Consider the following 21075-nt stretch of genomic DNA (forward strand, 5'->3'; position numbering starts at 1 on the left):
TAGTAGCTAGAACTACAGACAGACTTCTGAAAGTTCTTTTAAAAGTATATTAACTGGGCTGAGGCTGTAGCAGAGACTTGCCTAATGTGTGTGAGGCACTGGGTTTGATCCTTAGTACCACATAAAAATAAATAAATAAAATAGAGGCATTTAGTCCATCTATAACTACAAAAAAAATGTTTTATAAAATGCGTATTAACTAAATCAATTCTGTTAACCTGTACTTCTGTTTTCCAAGAAATAGGTCTTATAGTCCAAATGTTTTACTTTAAATAGGAGAAATCTCTATAATGCTAAAACTTTTCATTTTGAATATTTGTTCTATTTCTCACAAAATTTAATTTTAATCCTTTATAATAAAACTTTCATAGAGTTGACATGGAAAAGGAACTTAACTTGAGTTCCTAACATGGTAGAGACATTCCATATATTAGCTCACAGAACCTTTACTATATTATGTGACATGGTTACATTCATCCCTGTCACAACAAACATGCAAGTTAGCAGGTGTCACCCTAGCTAAACTGTTGAGGTATCTAAACTTTAGGTTAAGCACATTTCCTGAAGCCACTTTACTTCTAAGTGTCAGAGACAGAAAAAAAATCAAGATTTTTCTAGGGCTGGGGACGTGGCTCAGGGGTTAAGTACCCTGGGTTCAATCCCTGGTACTAAAAAAAAAAAAAAAAAAAAAAAAAATTCTGACTACAGTTTGTGATCCTTTTACTATGTATTATTTTCACTCTACCAGTTATTTGGTGAATGAAGAAATGACAGAGAGGCTCTTAAGAGGGTCCTGTTTTGAAGCTGTGATAGAAAGAATCAATAAACATGAATCATTTTTATTGATTATTTATATCAGAAGCATTCTGGTAAACCTCTACTATTTTTAAGTAGATGCTAAGATTTTGGTCTCTCCAATTTCCATTAGGTTTAGGGTTTTTCTGTCTTTGAATGTTAAATTTACCTTCTCTGTTTATATTGTTGTAGTGGTTCGGTTTTGCTTTTCATCTGTCTTTTAGCAGAGGTTGAACGTGATGTTGAAATGTGATTATATATGAAGCCAGAGTCCGAAATACCTAATGCTTACTTTAGTTATGGAGTTGAACTGTGTATGCCATGAAATGAATCTATTTGCTGAATTTTTCTAAGATTTAATGAGGTGAAAGAAATTGTTGCTGGGCACAGTGGCACACACCTATAATCCCAGCCACTGGGAATGCTGAAACGGGAAGATCACGAGTTCAAAGCCAGCCTCACCAACAGCGAGGCACTAAGCAACTCAGTGAGACCCTGTCTCTAAATAAAATACAAAACAGGGCTGGGGATGTGACTCAGTGGTCGAGTGCCCCTGAGTTCAATTCCTGGTACCTGCCCCCCAGAAAAAGAATAAATTGTTGTGGCCCTCTGTTTTCTTTCAGCTTTCAGAAGAATTATTAGATAAATGGCTCTCCTACCCAGAGACCCAGCATGTACCCCTCAGCCAGCATATGCTTGGTTTTGCTATGAAATCTGTTACACAGATAGTAATGGGTAGTACATTTGAAGATGACCAGGAAGTCATTCGCTTCCAAAAGAATCATGGCACAGTAAGTCTAATGACAAATTTTAATTATTGTTTTCATCAAACTGGATGATAGAATGCTGACTTTGCCTCTCAGGAAAATTTAAGATTCCTTGTTTTGACCTAAAAAAGAACAATGTAAGCAAAAATAACTCTTTTCTTAAAAAAGTTAATTGCTTGTGTGTGTGTGTGTGTGTGTATGTTAGTGGGGATAGGAACCCACGGGTATTTTACCACTGAGGTATGTCCCCAGCCCTTTTTATTTTCTATTTTGAGACAATGTTGCTAAATTGCTAAGCTGTCCTTGAACTTGCCATCCTCCTGCCTCAAGTTTTTGGAGTTGCTCGGATTACAGATGGGTGCCACCATGCCCAGCTAAGAACTACTTTCTTCTTCTTCTTTTTTTTTTCCTTTTTTCGTGTGTGTGCATGTGTGTGTGTGTGCTTAGGTTCAAACCCAGGGCTTTGTGCATACTAGGCAAGTGCTCTGCCACTGAGTTAAATCTCCAAAACCAAGAATTGCTTTTTTTTAAGCAAATAACTTTTTGAAATGTAAAAGGTATGTGACTAAAGAATTTTTCTTTTAATACTTAATAGTATGTTATAAAAGTAATATTGAATTCTAGAATAATGAGAAAAGCTGCACTTAATAGAACTAGATTATGTCATACAGAAGAAGTTCAACAAAATCAGTGGAGCATAAAAATGCTAATGAGGTAAATATGATTAGAAGCAAGGAAATTCAATCCAAAACTGATTATTGTTTATCTTTTCTAGATTCACATGTGGAATTTACTCTTTTTTTAATCAATCTCAACATTATTTAGTTGAAATCATATTTATTTTGTTGAAATCTACCACATTTCAGATCTGAGAAATTATTCCTTATATTAAAATCTATAAAAACAGGGGATATAGCTCAGTTGGTAGAGTGCTTGCCTAGCATGCACAAGGCCCTGAGTTCAATGCCCATCACCACAAAAACAAAAAACAAACAAAGCAAAAGCAAAAAACAGATTGAATAGTCTTCATCTAAATAATGTGTTCTAAATAAAATTCTTCAGAAACTGTAGGCTAATTCCCTGTCACTGTTTAATAATATACTTTTTTCTGTTAAAATAACCTTACTGCTTTTGTCTGATGGTTAAAAAAACAAAGCAATAAAAAACTTTTTCATAAAACTTTCATATATTCAGGCATATAAAAATTAAAGTGGAAAAATATTCTTTTGGCAGTACTAGAACTAGAGATTGAACCCAGTGGTACTAGTGGGTCATACCACTAAGCCACATCTTCAACCCTTTTTGTTTTTTCTTTCAAGACATGGTCTTGCTAAGTTGCTGAGGCTGGTCTCAGATCTGTGGTCTTCCTGAAAATCATTTTAAATTTTACTTCCCAAAGTAAACTATGCTATGTCTCCTGGCAAAACAAATGGTTAGAGAATTCCTAAAATATCTTCTCATTTAATGAAGAATCAATTTTTTTAATTAAATGTTGACAAAAGAGCATTTTTAAAAAGAGACCTCCACCCTTGCTTCCAGGATTTTTTTTTTTTTTTTTTTCTGGGGCTGGGCAAGGGTAGGTACCAGGGATTAAACTCAGGTGTACTCGACTACTGAGCCACATCCCCAGCCCTATTTTGTATTTTATTTAGAGACAGGGTCTCACTGAGTTGTGTAGTGCCTCGCTTTTGCTGAGGCTGGCTTTGAACTCAAGATCATTCTGCCTGAGACTCCTGAGCTGCTGGGATTACAGACATGTACGACCATGCCCGGGCTCCTGGATTTTCTTCTAACCACTGATATCCTACATGTTTTTAGCTGTTTTCCTTTTCCTTCTTTCCTTGTAACTTCAAAGCAAAAATTATTTCAAACTTACAGAAAAGTTAGAGCTTGTATAGGGATTCCCTTTCCCCAATTCAGTGGTGTTTACATTTTGTTCCATTTGATTTTTTTCATTCATCCATCCGTCTGTCTATCTATCTATCTAATACATCTATTCATATAGCCAACCCATCTCTGTGTCCTTTCCTTCCCCCTATCCTGAACCATGTAAGAGCAGAATGGACATTTTACTTCTGAATATCCTCAGTCTGTATTTCCTAAAACAAGGATATTTTCTTATATAGTGACAACTTTGTAAGTTTAAAATTGATAAAATACTATTAGCATTCAGAACCTATATTCAAATTTCTTCAGTTATCCCAATAATGAGCCCTTTCTGGACCTCAGCCAATGTTTATCAGTATTTCAGCTGAAGTAAAAATTTGTAATTGCCTATGATTTTTATTTATCCATTTATGCCATTAAGTTAAAAAAAAAAAGGAGGACACGCTGCTGCTGTGTCATTTTTCCTCATTCCTACTTAAAAAAAAAAAAGAAGGAACTTTTCACGAACTTTTTACTTTCCAATTATAATTAATTTGAAAGTGCCTTGACTGAAATCATTTATATATATTTGATCCCTGTCCTAGAAACTATGGAGATAAGTAAGTTATGCAGCATCTTAAAAGGAAGAACTTAATTATTGGATTTGTTGGTGAATAGTTTGTTACTTATTTGCTTATATTGCTCTATATTTAGAAAATGTGGAACTGTTAAGAAAATGTGCATACTAGATAATAGCTACATGATTTCCTGTTTTCAGGTGTGGTCTGAGATTGGAAAAGGCTTTCTAGATGGATCACTTGATAAAAGTGCAACTCGGAAAAAACAGTACGAAGATGGTAAGTTTGGTCACTCTTGATTTTTAATAAGGACAAAAAGATAATGTGCCCCAGTTTGAGCAGGTTTATCTCTGAATGGTGAGATTATAAGCCATTTTTTTTCTCTTTATGCTTTTTTCCTACAATGCAAGGTTTTTTGGGTTTTTTTTGTTTTGTTTTGTTTTGGTTTGGTTTGGTTTGGTTTTTTTAACAAAAGAGGAAAAAGTAGGAAGTAAGTAAAAAGATACTCTAGTACTCACTGCAGAATGAGTACATGCTACCAGATTCATGAAAAACGTAAGGGTATATTCCTAAGAAGGCAGTTTGGCAGTACATATTGAGTCATAAATAATGGATGAACTATCTAGAAAAAGACAATATTCATGAATATTTTTCTGTGTGTGGTGCTGGGGATCAAACTTAGGACCTTGAACATACTGGTCAAGCACTCTACCCCTGTAAAGCACCCCTATCCCTTATTTTTTGTAATACTATTTCTATAAGTAGAAACCTGAAAATAAGTGTCCAACATTCTAGGAATTGCTAAGGAAATTATGTCAATGTGATTAAATATACAGCTATTTGTATAAAAAAAAGTAGCAAAAAAAATTCTTGTCATTACAACACTGAGTAAAAATATTTTTAATGTTGTTTGGCATTGATTACGACTTTATAAAATTGACATTGAAAAATACAACTTTAAGACAGCTTCCCCACCTTATTCTCCCTTATTCCTTTTTTTTTTTTTTTTTTTCTTGTTGTTCTGTATTTTCTGTCAGTGATTGATTGGTTTTAATCTTTTTATTCTGACCTGCTTCTATTCCTTTTTTTAAGAAGCAGGCAGTGTAAATTAAAATGCATAGTCTTTCTGAGCCTGGTTGCATGTGCCTGTAGTCCTAGCTGCTGTGGAGGCTGAGGTGGGACAATTGCTTGAGCCCAGTTGAGGCTAGCCTGGCCAATATAGTGAGACCCTGTCTCAAAAACAAACAAAACTATAGACTGCATTGGAATAATGATTATTTTCTCTGTATAATACTGTTGCTTCACAAGATGCTCTTTCTTCATTCTTGTAACAAATTTTTATTGTGATTTACTATGTGCTAGGCCTTATTCTAGGCATAGGAGAAAAAAATCCCTGTCCTCGTTAGCTTGCTAGTCTAGTGATTACTTTGATGTCCAACAGAAATTTAAGTCATTTAATTGACACAGTTTGATTTTCATTACTATTCTTATTATTGTTATGGATGCATTTGGATTAATTACCCTTGAAAAAGTATGTCAGAAATACTGGTTAAATTAATGTGAAATGAAAATTTAAAATATTTTTTATTCCAAATAAAAGTAGATTGGTAAATGTTCCTTGGGCTATCGCATAGGCATAGATCAAATTTGAGCTTTTATTGAAAATGATTATGTTTTGGTACTTATCCATGGAATCTCATGAGTAGATCAGAGCTTCCTTTGTTCAAGTGAGTAATTCCCAACTTGCTCTGCTGTTGTGTGTGGGCCAGGAAACAGATTCAAGTTCCAGCAGGTGGAAGAAGATGCAAGACATAATTAGGATTGTAGACATGCTTTATTCAGAGGTACCAACAGTCTCCGCCTGCAGTTTCAGCTTTAGCCCCCAGCCAGTTCCATTTTGCCCCCGTTTACCCCTAGAGTCTTCTCCATAGACCTTTTTTTATCTGTAGGCCAAACAAAGAAGGTACACTGCCAACAGGTTACATAAGGGAGCTCATGCTCACGAGTGAATGTTTATGATACTTTGTTGGGGAGGTACCAGGAATTGAATTCAGGGGTACTTGACCACTGAGCCACATCCCCAGCCCTATTTTGTACTTTATTTAGAGACAGGTTCTCACTGAGTTGCATAGTGCCTTGCTTTTGCTGAGGCTGGCTTTGAATCTGCAATCCTCCTGCCTCAGCCTCCCAAGCCACTGTGATTACAGGCATGCACCACCCTGCCCTACTTGATCTTGAGTATATATGCTATATATGCTTGACTAACCATAACATAAGCAGTTCCCAACTCTGGCTTAACATTAAAAACATAGCATAGCTGCTGTAAGTCTCAGCAAGGGAGCCCAACTACAACCATTTGGGGCCTGCTCTAACACCTGCACATTAGAATTCAGTGTGTAACAACATTTGGGAATTACTGTTTTAACTTAAACAAAACAAAATGTGACAAGAGGAACAGAAGCAAGTGAGGTCAGAAAGATTAGGGAGAGGAACAGAGTGTATATGACTTAAAGGTTATTGTATGACTAGGCTGTTATTGTGAGATAGAAAGCCAGTGGGTGGTGTTAGCAGAGTTATGATCTGAGTTATGTTGTAAAGCATCAGCCTGGCTCCTGTGATAGACTACAGGGGTGCAGAGCAGAAGTGGGGAGACTAATTACAGAGCTATTATAGTGAAGCAGGCAAGAGATGATGTGACTTGGACCAGGTGGCAGATAACAGAAAATAAAGAACAATAGAGTAAAAAAAAAATTGCATATTTTGAGAAAATAACCACCAATGTTGGTTGACAGATTAAATGTGGAGTAAAAGAGGGGAGAAAATAAGATTATAGGCCTGAATAATTGGAAAATGAGGTTATATTAATAAAGAATAAGATGGGAAAGACTGGAAAAATCCTGGTTTTGATGGAATTGTCAAAAGTTCAGCCTGTTGGGTATGTTATGATTAATATGCTTCAGACCTCCAAATGAAGATGTTGAATTTGTGTTAAATATCTGAGTTTGGAATTTGGGGGAAAGATGTCTATATGAGAAGAAAAATTTGGACGTGTTCAGTAAATAGAAAGCCTTTAAGATTAGAGTTCACTTCTTGACCTGGGTGTTAATGATATGGGTGTTTGTAATTATTCCTTAGACTGTACTAATATGTTTTATGCACTTTTCGAAATGTGTCTTAAATTGAACAAAAAGAAGGGGAAAAAAGTATAATTTTCAATATAAAATAGCTTTTTAAATTGTTTACTACTTTTAAAGGTTTTATTCTACATGTGGGAACATTGTGGAGAATTAATTTTCAAAAGTTGAATTGTGCCAGGTGCAGGGACGCACCCCTATAATCCCAGCACCTCAGGAGGCTGAGGCAGGAGGATTGTAGTTCAGAGCCAGCCTCAGCAACTTAGCAAGGCCCTAAGAAAGTCCCTTGCTAAGGACCCTGAGACCCTGTCTCAAAATAAAATATAAAAAAGGGCTGGAAATTTGGCTCAGTGGTTAAGCACCCTTGTACCAAATTTCCGGTACCAAAAAGGTTGAATCACCACAACTGCTTGTATTCTAAATGTTCTTTGTTTTTCTTCTCTAAGCCCTCATGCAATTGGAATCTGTTTTAAAGAAAATCATAAAAGAGCGAAAAGAAAGGAACTTCAGTCAACATATTTTCATTGACTCCTTAGTACAGGGAAACCTTAATGACCAACAGGTGATGTAATTGTTAAATGTTTATCAAATAGAAAGTAAACACACATGTATAGAGTATGCTGTTTGTTCACTATTATCCAGATGTCCTCCCAGAATTCAGTGGCTTCTCTCTTATTACACATCATAAGTAGCACAAGTACTTAATCTCATTATTTAACTCTTTGAAGAAGCAGTTTATTGTTTAATATTTGGGTGAGCAGATATTGAATCAAAATTCCGTAATGATAATAGAGAAGGATTTGTATAGCCCTCATAGACTGAGTCCCTTTGTCTGAGTGACCAGGTGTGGCAGCTGGGCTTGTTCGCTGTGCTCAGCTCTTCCTGTTAGCAGATCACTGCATTTGTGGTATTGTCAGGCAAAGGACAGGAATGGCATCTTTGCCACACTCATTCCTCATTAGAATCCTCTGCCCCATTTGACACACTGAAGTCCTGGTAACCTAAGTGGTTTTCTGGGTGTGTTGGTGCAGAAATTGAGTCAGGTTTTGAGCACAGTGGCAGCTCTTCTGTGTTCTTTCCAAGGCTTTTTCGTGCCCCAGGCCAAGCCATAAAAATAGGACTGAACCAGTTTTCAAGATGTAACATAAGCCAGTAATTTTACCAACAAATAAATGCTTATTTTATTGCATCAAAAAGGTAAATGCAGTATTTAGGTTACGTTTCACATTATACAGATTTTGTTTTTGTTAAAACATGGTAATGAAATAATACACGTTTTTCTTTTTGTTGACCCTACTTATAAAAGTATAAACTCTAGATTATTTTAGTAGGATCTAATACAGGCCACTTTACATTTCATACCTTCTTTTTAAAAAAAAATGGTTTTTGTAGTTGTAGATGGACAGAATGCTTTTATTTGTTTATTTTTATACAGTGCTAAGGATCAAACCCAGTGCCTCACACGTGTTAGGCAGATGCTCTGCCACTGAGCTACAGCCCCAGACCACATTTCATACTTTCTAAACTTAATTTTGTGTCCTAGGTCCTGGAAGACAGTATGATATTTTCTTTGGCTAGTTGCATAATAACTGCAAAATGTAAGTATAAATTGATATCTTTTTCAGATGGATTTCAAAATATACAAGGCTACAGCTATTCTAAAATAAACACCGTTTGCAAGACCTCTTTATGATTTCCCTTTCCTGCTTATTATTCTTGTTTAAAGACTTGATTCACACAGGTCACCCCCCTCCTTTTTTTTTTTTTTTTTACCTCAATTGCTCAATGCCACCTCTGAAAATTGCTATAAATTTCTTGACACATTTTACGGATTGTGAATTCTAGTTAGTGCCTTTCAAATGAACTGCTATTGACACCTTTCCAACTGAACAGGGAGCTTTTCCATTTCCTGCTGCTGCTTTTCACTGACTTCAAGCCAGTCTGCTGTTATTAAGGCCTCCAGCAGAGGATGTAGGCCACAGAAATCATGATCTAAAAGAATTCCTCTCTTGGTGGAATTGCAGGTGATTTTTATTTAAAATTCTAAAACGTATGTTCTAAGTTTCCTCACTGGTTTTTAGACTAGTAAAATACTGTTCATTTGTACAGTATTTATAAAAATGTTTATAGACCAAATATATATAAGATAAATGCTTATAGGAAGGATTAGGGTATCAGCTTAAGATGTAGAAAATCTATTTTCACTAGAAGGATTTTATTTACAGCTCTTTCTGTTTAGGTGAGTTTTCTATAAAGTGATGCATGTGTATGTAAACTTCCCACATTTTTTTTTTTTTTGGCCAGATATTATAGATTAAATGAAATATATGCAAGCATTTGTTAAGGATAGTGTATTTATCTTCTTAAATAATGCTCATTTCTTTTAAAAAATGTTATTACATTAAAAATATATCTTGGAAGGGGCTGAGGATGTAGCTCAGTGGTAGAGTGCTTGCCTAGCATGCATGAAGACTTAAGAAAATCTGAATCAGTAGTTCCCTGAGCACCAAAAAAAGTGACTATTTCCAAGGTTGAATTAATCTTTTAATCTGATTTTCAGTTTTTAGGGGGAGTCTAGAGAGTATTTCTTTGCTGCATCCTCAGCCCTTTTTATTTATTTCTTTTGGCACTGGAGATTGAACCCAGGAGCACTTAACTACTGAGCTATATCCCCAGCTCTTTTTTGTATTTTATTTAGAGACAGAGTCTTACTGAGTTGCTTAGGGCCTTGCAAAGTTGCTGAGGCTGGCTTTGAACTTGCCATCCTCCTGCCTCAGCCTCCCAAGCCCTTTTATTATATTTCAAGACAGGGTCTTGTTAAGTTGCCCAAACTGGCTTTCAACTTGCCATCCTCCTACCTCAGCCTCCTGAGTCACTGGAATTATAGGCATGTGCCATTGTACCCAGGGTCTGGTTCAGTTTTGTATTTAAAGAACATTAAATGGCCTCATGGCCTTGCAAACACTAGGCAAATGCTCTATCACTGAGGTCTACCCCCAGCCTCCGTCATTCTTTTTAATCGAGTAAATACAAAATAGCTAGTGCTTGAGATTATTAAGTTTACATAGTTATATTAATTGGAAGTGATAATGGACAGGGCCTAAGAGTGCTATTGTATGCAAATCTTTGTGCTAATTCCTTCAGTCGTAAAATTGTACTACATATACATATAGCACACTGCACAAGTTTTCACACCGCTTGTGAAATAGAAGTTCTGTAGTTCACTCAAAAGCCAAAATGAAGAAACATGTAGGGAAAAGTTAAAGACGGGTGGTAACTCATGAATAATTGGATGTCAGGTAGCTCACTATTTTAGTGTTAATAATAAGGGTGATAGGTGATTCAGACAAAAACATTTAAAAAATTAACTTGGGGGCTGAGGCTGTAGCTTAGTGATAGAGCATCTGTGCAACATGTAAGAGGCTCTGGGTTCAATCCCTAGCACTGCAAAAACAAAAATAAAGAATAAAAAATTGACTTTGAGTCAGTCCTTACTCCAGGAAGCAGATGATTAGTAAGTAGAGGTAAAAGTTACTATAGCATTCAAAAGGCATCTGACTTAGAAAAAGTGGAGTTATACATATTGTCAGCTCAACCATATTCTAGGGAAAGAGGCAGTATATGACAAGCTGGTTTCATTCTTTAATTCTGACCCCAATGAATATAACTGCTCTATTTCCTTTTTCTTTGTTTTTTTGTTCTTAATGTAACTTTCTTATATTTCCACTTCCTCAGTGAATATAATGCATAAACCAGTTTAAAGCAAAAATAAGCCATGGATCAGCAGTTTTCAATTTTAGGTGTTCAGCAAAGTACCTATTGTAATCCCAGCTACTTGGAAGGCCCAGCCACAAGGATTGCAAGTTCAGGGCAAGCCTTGGCAATTTAGAACCTGCCTGGAAACAAAAGGCAGGAGAGTGGTAGAGTATCTGCCTCGCATGGGTGAGGCTCTAGGTTCAATCCCTAGTACCACAAATTAAGAAAAGAAATGTAAACCGTCATACTTGTTAAAAGTATGGATGTATGGACCTCACCCCAGACCTACTGAATTAGAATCTGTACACATGGTGTAGTGGCATCAACCAACTTCCAGGTGATTTTTGAGAACAGCTGTCCTAAGCAATAATCAGTCACAGTTCTTAGAGCCAGTATATTTACCAATACAAGGGGAAAAAATTAGAATATTGTATATATAGACAAATCTCCTGCTAGTTTTATTTATATGAATCATTCATTCATTAGTGAATGAACTGATAAGTCATATTTTAAATTTTACAAGGTTAATGAACAATATCATTCCTCATAGTCACCAACATTGAACTCTACTCTTCCCCAAATAGAATGTTTATTATCTTTATTTTACCTAAAAATAAAGATAAAAATAAAAATGCATTGAATGACTTGTTACTTGCTATTTTTAAGAAAGAAAGCATGTAAATTGCACTACCTGTTTTTGGCAATCTTCTATAAATATTCTTGTTCTGTTCAATAAATACAAATCCTGTCAAGAATTTTCTTTTATTTTTTGGTAGCACTTGTGTATCATCTGTGTCAGTGGGAGGAAAAAGGAAATTTTAAAACTCCCCCAAACACCAGTTTTTTCTTATTCTATGCCCCAAATATGAATTAGCTGTTTTCATTGTTATAATTTTCACCTAGTGTGTACCTGGGCAATCTGTTTTTTAACAACTTCTGAAGAAGTTCAAAAGAAGCTCCACAAAGAGGTAGATCAAGTGTTTGGGAAGGGTCCTGTTACTCCAGAGAAAATTGAACATCTCAGGTAAGAACTAAACAAGAAAGAAGAGATCATTAAAAGGTAAATTTAAACTAGTTTATTTAATTTAAAGCTAGTGTTAATATCTATGAAAGCTATATAATTTTTAGGATTTTAAATATTTACGTATAGATTTGAATGGATAATTTAATCTCCTTTTTTAAATAATTAAGTAATTCTGGGAAACCTTTAAATGAGCCTGTATAAAATATCGTTGGTGATGTTGGGCAGTTGGGATACCCGTACTTTGTTGATGGTAATTCAAAATGGTACAGCCAATTGGGAAACAGTGTGGTAGGATTTTATAAAGTTAGTATACCCTTTCCATGAGTCAGTAATCCCAATCCTAGGTAATCAGTCAAGAGAAATGGAAACATGTCCATGAAAGGACCTGTATGCAAATGTTTGTAGCAGTATATTTAAAATAGCCCCAAATGGGAATCAGTTCAGTGGTTACCAACTGTTAAATAGATAAGCAAATTTTGTTATAACCATACCATGGAATACTACAAAGGAATAAAAGAAATACAATGTTACCAGGGATGAGCAACAGCTAGATAAGAGGAGTAAGTTCTGGTTTTCTGGGGTGAATACAGTTAACAATAATATGTATTGTATATCTCAAAATAGTGTGAAAGATTTTTAATGTGCTTACCATAAAGAATGATAAAAGTTTAAAGTGATATATATGCTAATTGCCCTAACTGGATCAATAAACAATGTATAAGTAAATCAAAACATTCACATTGGATGTATGCACAATTATCATAGGTCAATCAAAAGTAAAAATAGTAACTATGAAAAGGAGGAGGAGTGAGGAGATTGTTCTAGATTAAGAGACCAAAGAGACCACAAGCAAATATATTGAGTAGTTTTTGTTTGATTCCAAGTAATGAAATGTGAAAAGACTTTTTTTAGACCCTGGGGAATGGTATCATGCCTGAATAAGAAAATTGTACGTGCATGTGTGTTTGATGTGTGCTGAAGTATTCAGCAGTAAGAAGATGGTCTGGGATTGGTTTTTAAAACTCCAGAAAGAAATGAGGTGATGACTTTTGTTACAGCTCACCTGGGGGAGGGAGATGCTACTTGTACACTTGTCTTCCACCTACAGATTTTGAAATTTTTCACAATAAAGGTTTTGTGTTTACATAAATGAAACCATAAAAAAAAAAAAAGAAATACAATTTCAATGTACACAGTAAAATGGGTAAATATTATGTAAGTAAAAGAAGTAGAACAAAAGACTTCCTACTGTTAATGCAGTGGCACACTCCTGTAATTCAACTTGGGAGTCTGAGGGAGGAGGATCACAAGTTTGAGGCCAGCCTCAGCAATTTAGCCAGACCCTATTTCAAAATAAAAAACAAAAAGACTGGGGATGTAACTCAGTGGTAAAGTACCTCTGGGCTCAATCGCCAATACTGAGAAAAAAAGAAAAGAGAGCACGGGGGACAAGAAGAAAAGAAAGAAAAAAGAAAAGATTCTCTATGGTATGATTTTATTTGTATGAAATTCTAGAAAAGACAAAAGTAAGGCACGTGCCACCATTCCTGGTGCAGCACTCTTCTCTCCTAGCTTTTCATAGACCGTTGCTCTGTGTAGATCCTTTCTATTCCTCTCTCCTCTAGCTAACTTTCAAATTTTTTCTGCAGGTCTTAAACTAAGTTTATATTTCTCTGCAGAGCCTTTTCCTTCAATTAGGTGTTCCTGCCATGTGTTCCCATAATGCCATGACCTCCCTTTATCATAACAGATAGTGTCTAATCTTTCCTCTGTTATGTCCCCTGCACACTCTGTCCCTCTGCCAACAAGATTCTGACATCCTTGGGCTAATGCCAGTTCACTGCTGTATCTCATTATCTAGCACAGCGCTTCAAATGTGGGTAGGTACCCAATACATATTTGTTCAAAAAGGAAAGGGAAAAGTGATGTTTCCTACTCTTGTTTTTTTTTTTTAATATTAGAAATATTACTATAGTTACAATATTACTATGCTTACATCTTTTGTTAATATTTCTAATTCTGTCTGTATAGTAAGTGCCTAGATGTGAACTGATAGTTTAAGGAAATTTTACAGCAGCACAGACATTAAGATTAGGGGCTCTTGAGTAAGACAGACGTGTGCGAATCCTGTCAATACCACATACCTGCTGTGTGAACCTAACCTAATTTTAATTCGTAAATTCAGAAATATAAGACCTTCCATAGGGTTTTCATAAGGATTAGATGAAATCCTATATATAAAATATTTAATCTGGGCAAGGGTGCTTAGTGGTTAAGCAACCCTGGATTCAATCCCTGGTACCAAAAAAAAAAAAATTTAAGGAACTGACTTATGGCAAGATTGTAGTACATTTTAGCTTTAATTTTTCTCATTATTATGCACAATATTTTGATATATTGTCAAATTTTGCATCAGAAAGTTTGTACCAATTTGTACTTCACCAACTAAATATGAGTGTCTTTTTCTCCACTTTTTATTAGTAATGCCTATTATCATTCTTTTTCATCTTTGCTAATTTTGCAAGTAAAAAAAATTCTTTGATTGGGTCTTTAAATTGTTAAGGAGGTTGAGTATCATTTCATTTGTCTTCAGACCATTTTTTGTGTGTGTGTGAATTTTTGGTACCAGGGATTGAACCCAAGGGCACTTAACCACTGAGCTACATCCCCAGCCCTTTTGGAGGCAGGGTCTCAGTAAGCTGCTTAGAACCTCGCTGAGTTGATGAGGCTGGCTTTGAAAAGCAGTTCTGCCTCAGCCTGTAAAGCTACGGGGATTTCAGGCATATGCCACCTCACCCAGTTAGATGTGTTTTTATTTAATTTTTTTTTTTTTATGGTGTGATTGTTTTGTTTTGTTTTGTTTTTAATTTATTTTTATTGTAAACAAATGGGATACATGTTGTTTCTGTTTGTACACGGAGTAACAGCATACCGTTTGCATATTCATACATTTACAGAGAGCAATGATGTTTGATTCATTCTCTTATTTTTTTCCTTCCCCCCCACCCTTCCCACCTTTCTTTTCCCTCTATACAGTCCCTCCTTCCTCCATTCTTTTTTTTTTTTTAATTGTAAACAAATGGGATACATGTTGTTTCTCTGTTTGTACATGGCACAAAGGCATACCATTTGTGTAATCATAAATTTACATAGAGTAATGTTGTTTGATTCATTCTGTTATTTTTTCCCTTCCCCCCACCCCTCCCACCCCTCTTTACCCTCTATACAGTCCTTCCTTCCTCCATACTTGCCCCCCTCCTTAACACTAACTCTAACCCTAACACTAACCCTTCCCTCCCCCCCATTATGTGTCATCCTCCACTTATTAGCGATATCATTCGTCCTTTGGCTTTTTGAGATTGGCTTATCTCACTTAGCATGATATTCTCCAATTTCATCCATTTGCCTGCAAATGCCATAATTTTATCATTCTTTATGGCTGAGTAATATTCCATTGTATATATATACCACAGTTTCTTTATCCACTCATCAATTGAAGGGCATCTAGGTTGGTTCCACAGTCTGGCTATTGTGAATTGAGCAGCTATGAACATTGATGTGGCTGTATCTCTGTAGTATGCTGATTTTAAGTCCTTTGGGTATAGGCCAAGGAGTGGGATAGCTGGGTCAAATGGAGGGTCCATTCCGAGTTTTCTAAGGAATCTCCACACTGCTTTCCAGAGTGGCTGCACTAATTTGCAGCCCCACCAGCAATGTATGAGTGTACCTTTCTCCCCACATCCTCGCCAACACCTGTTGTTGCTCGTATTCTTGATAATCGCCATTCTAATTGGGGTTCTAAATGGTGAAAAACTGAAAGCATTCCCCCTAAAACCTGGAACAAGGCAGGGATCCCCTCTTTCACCACTTCTATTCAACATTGTTCTTGAGACTCTGGCCAGAGCAATTAGACAAACCAAAGAAATTAAAGGGATGCGAATTGGAAAAGAAGAACTCAAACTATCCCTGTTCGCTGATGACATGATTATATATTTACAGGAACCTGGAAATTCCACCAGAAAACTCTTAGAACTCATAAGTGAATTCAGTAAAGTAGCAGGTTACAAGATCAATGCCCATAAATCCAACACATTTTTATACATAAGTGATGAATCTTCGGAAAGAGAAATTAGGAAAACTACCCCATTCACTATAGCCTCCAAAAAAATAAAATACTTGGGAATCAATCTCACAAAAGAGGTGAAAGACCTCTACAATAAGAACTATACAACACTAAAGAAAGAAATTAAAGAACACCTTAGAAGATGGAAAGATCTTCCATGTTCTTGGATAGGCAGAATTAATATTGTCAAAATGGCCATACTACCTAAAGTGCTATACAAATTCAATGCAATTCCAATTAAAATCCCAATGACGTACCTTACAGAAATAGAGCAAGCAATTATGAAATTCATCTGGAAGAATAAGAAACCCAGAATAGCTAAAGCAATCCTTAGCAGGAAGAGTGAAACAGGGGGTATTGCAATACCAGATCTTCAACTCTACTACAAAGCAATAGTAACAAAAACAGCATGGTATTGGTACCAAAATAGAAAGGTAGATCAATGGTACAGAATAGAGGACATGGACACAAACCCAAATAAATACAATTTTCTCATACTAGACAAAGGTTCCAAAAATATGCAATGGAGAAAAGATAGCCTCTTCAACAAATGGTGCTGGGAGAATTGGAAATCCATATGCAACAGAATGAAACTAAACCCATATCTCTCACCATGCACGAAACTAAACTCAAAATGGATTAAGGACCTCGGAATCAGACCAGAGACCCTGCATCTTATAGAAGAAAAAGTAGGTCCAAATCTTCACCTTGTTGGTCTAGGATCAGACTTCCTTAACAGGACTCCCATAGCACAAGAAATAAAAGCTAGAATCAACCACTGGGATAGATTCAAACTAAAAAGCTTTCTCTCAGCAAAGGAAACTATCAGCAATGTGAAGAAAGAGCCTACAGAGTGGGAGAATATCTTTGCCAATCATACTTCAGATAGAGCACTAATCTCCAGAATCTATAAAGAACTCAAAAAACTCTACACGAAGAATACAAATAACCCAATCAACAAATGGGCTAAGGAAATGAATAGACACTTCACAGAAGAAGATCTACAAGCAATCAACAAACATATGGAAAAATGTTCAACATCTCTAGTAATAAGAGAAATGCAAATCAAAACTACCCTAAGATTCCTTCCTCCATTCTTGCCCCCCTCCCACCACCCATTACATGTAATCATCCGCTTATCAGTGAGATCATTCGTCTTTTGGATTTTTGAGATTGGCTTATCTCACTTAACATGATATTCTCCCATTTCATCCATTTGCCTGCAAATGCCATAATTTTATTATTCTTTATAGCTGAGTAATATTCCATTGTATATATATATACCACAGTTTCTTTATCCATTCATCAACTGAAGGGCATCTAGGTTGGTTCCATAGTCTGGCTATTGTGAATTGAGCAGCTATGAACATTGATGTGGCTGTATCTCTGTAGTATGCTGATTTTAAGTCCTTTGGGTATAGGCCAAGGAGTGGGATAGCTGGGTCAAATGGTAGGTCCATTCCAAGTTTTCTAAGGAATCTCCACACTGCTTTCCAGAGTGACTGCACTAATTTGCAGTCCCACCAGCAATGTATGAGTGTACCTTTTTCCCCACATCCTCTCCAACACCTATTGTTGCTTGTATTCTTGATAATGGTCATTCTAATTGGGGTGAGATGGAATCTTAGTGTAGTTTTGATTTACATTTCTCTTATTACTAAAGATGGTGAACATTTTTTCATATGTTCGTTGATTGCTTGTAGATCTTCTTCTGTGAAGTGTCTGTTCATATCCTTAGCCCATTTGTTGATTGAGTTATTTGTATTCTTGGTGTAGAGTTTTTTGAGTTCTTTATAGATTCTGGAAATTAGTGCTCTATCTGAAGTATGAGTGGCAAAGATATTCTCCCACTCTGTAGGCTCTCTCTTTGCATTGCTGATAATTTCCTTTGCTGAGAGAAAGCTATTTAGTTTGAATCTATTCCAGTTATTGATTCTTTCTTTTATTTCTTGTGCTATGGAAGTTCTGCTAAGGAAGTCTGATCCTAAGCCAACATGGTGAAGATTTGGACCTACTTTTTCTTCTATAAGATGCAGGGTCTCTGGTCTGATTTCAAGGTCCTTGATCCATTGTGAGTTGATTTTTGTGCAGGGTGAGAGATAGGGGCTTAGTTTCATTCTGTTGCATATGGATTTCCAGTTTTCCCAGCACCATTTGTTGAAGAGGCTATCTTTTCTCCATTGCATATTTTTGGCACCTTTGTCTAGTATGAGAAAATTGTATTTATTTGGGTTTGTGTCCATGTCCTCTATTCTATACCATTGATCTACCTGTCTATTTTGGTGCCAATACCATGCTGTTTTTGTTACTATTGCTTTGTAGTATAGTTGCAGTTCTGGTCTTGCGATACCCCCTGTTTCATTCTTCCTGCTAAGGATTGCTTTAGCTATTCTGGGTTTCTTATTCTTCCAGATGAATTTCATGATTACTTGCTCTATTTCTGTAAGGTACGTCATTGGGATTTTAATTGGAATTGCATTGAATCTGTATAGCACTTTTGGTAGTATGGCCATTTTGACAATATTAATTCTGCCTATCCAATAACATGAGAGATATTTCCATCATCTATGGTCTTCCTTAATTTCTTTCTTCAATGTTTTGTAGTTTTCATTGTAGAGATCTTTTACCTCTTTGGTTAGATTGATGCCCAAGTATTTTATTTTTTTTTGAGACTGTTGCCAATGGAGTTGTTTTCCTCATTTCCCTTTCAACTGTTTCATCGCTTGCATATAAAAATGCTTTAGACTTATGCGTGTTGATTTTATAGCCTGCTATTTTGCTGAATTCATTGATGAGGTCTAGAAGTTTTCTGGAGGAGGTTTTTGGATCCTCTAAATATAGAATCATGTCATTCCGCAAATAGTGACAGCTAAAGTTCCTCTTTTCCTATTCGTATCCCTTTAATTTCTTTAGTCTGCCTAATTGCTCTGGCTAGAGTTTCGAGGACAGTGTTGAATAGAAGTGGTGAAAGAGGACATCCCTGTCTTGTTCCCGTTTTTAAAGGGAATGGTTTCAGTTTTTCTCCATTAAGAATGATGTTGGCCATGGGCTTAGCATAAATAGCCTTTACAATGTTCAGGGATGTTCCTACTATCCCTATTTTTTCTAGTGTTTTGAGCATGAAGGGGTGTTGTATTTTGTCGAACGCTTTTTCTGCATCAATTGAAATAACCATATGATTCTTATCCTTAAGTCTCTTAACATAATGGATTACCTTTATTGATTTACAAATGTTGAACCATCCTTGCATTCCAGGGATGAACCCCACTTGATCATGGTGCACAATTTTCTTAATATGTTTTTGGATACGGTTTGCCAATATTTTGTTAAGGATCTTTGCATCTATATTCATCAAGGTTATTGGTCTAAAATTTTCTTTCCTTGATGTGTCTTTTCCTGGTTTGGGTATGAGGGTGATATTAGCTTCATAGAATGAGTTCAGTAGGGTACCCTCCTTTTCTATTTCCTGAAATACTTTGAGAAGTATTGGAATGAGTTCTTTGAAGGTCTTGTAGAACTCGGCTGAGAATCCGTCTGGTTCTGGGCTTTCCTTGGATGGTAGGTTTTTAATGGCTTCTTCTATTTCATTGCTTGATATTGATCTGTTTAAACAGTGTATGTCCTCCTGGTTCAGTTTGGGAGAAGCATATGTCTCTAGAAATTTGTCAATGTCTTCAGTACTTTCTATTTTGTTGGAATACAGATTTTCAAAGTAGCTTCTCATTTATGTTCTGTATCTCAGTGGTGTCTGTTGTGGTATTTCCTTTTGCATCATGTATTTCAGTAATTTGAGTCTTCTCTCTCCTTCTCTTTGTTAGTGTGGCTAAGGGTTAGTCTATTTTGTTTACTTTCTCAAAGATCCACCTTTTTGTTTTGTCAATTTTTTGAATTGTTTCTTTTGTTTCAATTTCATTGATTTCAGCTCTGATTTTAATTATTTCCTGTCTTCTACTTTTGCTGTTATTCTGTTCTTCTTTTTCTAGGGCTTTGAGCTGTAATGTTAGGTCATTTAGTTATTGACTTTTCATTCCTTTCTGGAATGCACTCCATGCAATGAATTTTCCTCTTAGTACCGCTTTCATAGTGTCCCAGAGATTTTGATATGTTGTATCATCGTTCTCATTGACCTCTAAGAATTTTTTAATCTCCTCCCTGATGTTTTTTGTTATCCATGTTTCATTCAATAGCATATTATTTAGTCTCCAAGTGTTGGAGTAATTTCCCTTTTTTTATTTTGTTATTGATTTCTACTCTCAGTCCATTATGATCTGATAGAACACAAGGCAGTATCTCTATTTTTTTGCATTTCCTAAAGGCTGCTTTGTGGCATAACACATGGTCTATTTTCGAGAAGGTTCCATGTGCTGCTGAGAAGAAAGTGTATCCGCTCGTTGATGGATGGAATATTCTATATATGTCTATTAAGTCTAGGTTATTGATTGTGTTATTGAGTTCTATGGTTTCTTTGGTTGGATTTTGTTTGGAAGATCTATCTAGTGGTGACAGCGGTGTGTTAAAGTCGCCCAGAATTATTGTTTTGTGGTCTATGTGACTCTTGAAATTGAGAAGGATTTGTTTGATGTACAGGGATGCACCATGTTTGGGGCATAAATATTTACTATTGTTATGTCTTCCTGATTTATGGTTCCCTTATACAGTATGAAATGTCCTTCTTTATCCCTTCTGACTAACTTTGACTTGAAGTCCACTTTATCTGATATAAGGATGGAAACCACCGCTTTTTTACTGAGTCCATGTGCATGGTAGGTTTTTCCCATCCTTTCACCTTTAGTCTGTGGATGTCTTTTTCTATGAGATGAGTCTCTTGCAGGCGGCATATTGTTGGGTCTTTCTTTTTAATCCATTCTGCCAGTCTATGTCTTTTGATTAATGAGTTTAGGCCATTAACATTTGGGGTTATTATTGAGAAATGATTTGTATTCCCAGTCATTTGGCTTATTTTTGGTTTTTAAGTTGGCTTGGTTTCTCCTTTGAATTTTTTCTCTAAGTTTTTCTCTAAGGTAGTTCCTCC

The 21075-nt window shown here is 35.9% G+C and overlaps 1 protein-coding gene across 5 annotated transcripts in view; it reads left to right on the forward strand.

Annotated features, from left to right (window-relative positions):
- The window catches only part of CYP20A1 (cytochrome P450 family 20 subfamily A member 1), a 62341-nt gene that overhangs the window by 28113 nt on the left and 13153 nt on the right, over positions 1-21075 (forward strand). For 4 of the 5 annotated variants that reach the window (XM_079130671.1, XM_079130668.1, XM_079130669.1 and 1 more), the window contains 5 exons: positions 1419-1586; positions 4207-4285; positions 7587-7702; positions 8684-8738; positions 11800-11920. In XM_079130671.1, the coding sequence (XP_078986797.1) occupies positions 1419-1586; positions 4207-4285; positions 7587-7702; positions 8684-8738; positions 11800-11920 (539 nt within the window). The remainder of the gene's footprint in view (positions 1-1418; positions 1587-4206; positions 4286-7586; positions 7703-8683; positions 8739-11799; positions 11921-21075) is intronic. The other variant, XM_079130670.1, reaches the window with a different exon arrangement.

The sequence above is a fragment of the Sciurus vulgaris genome, assembly GCF_902686455.1.
Source record: "Sciurus vulgaris genome assembly, chromosome: 3".
Classification (NCBI taxonomy): Eukaryota; Metazoa; Chordata; class Mammalia; order Rodentia; family Sciuridae; genus Sciurus; species Sciurus vulgaris.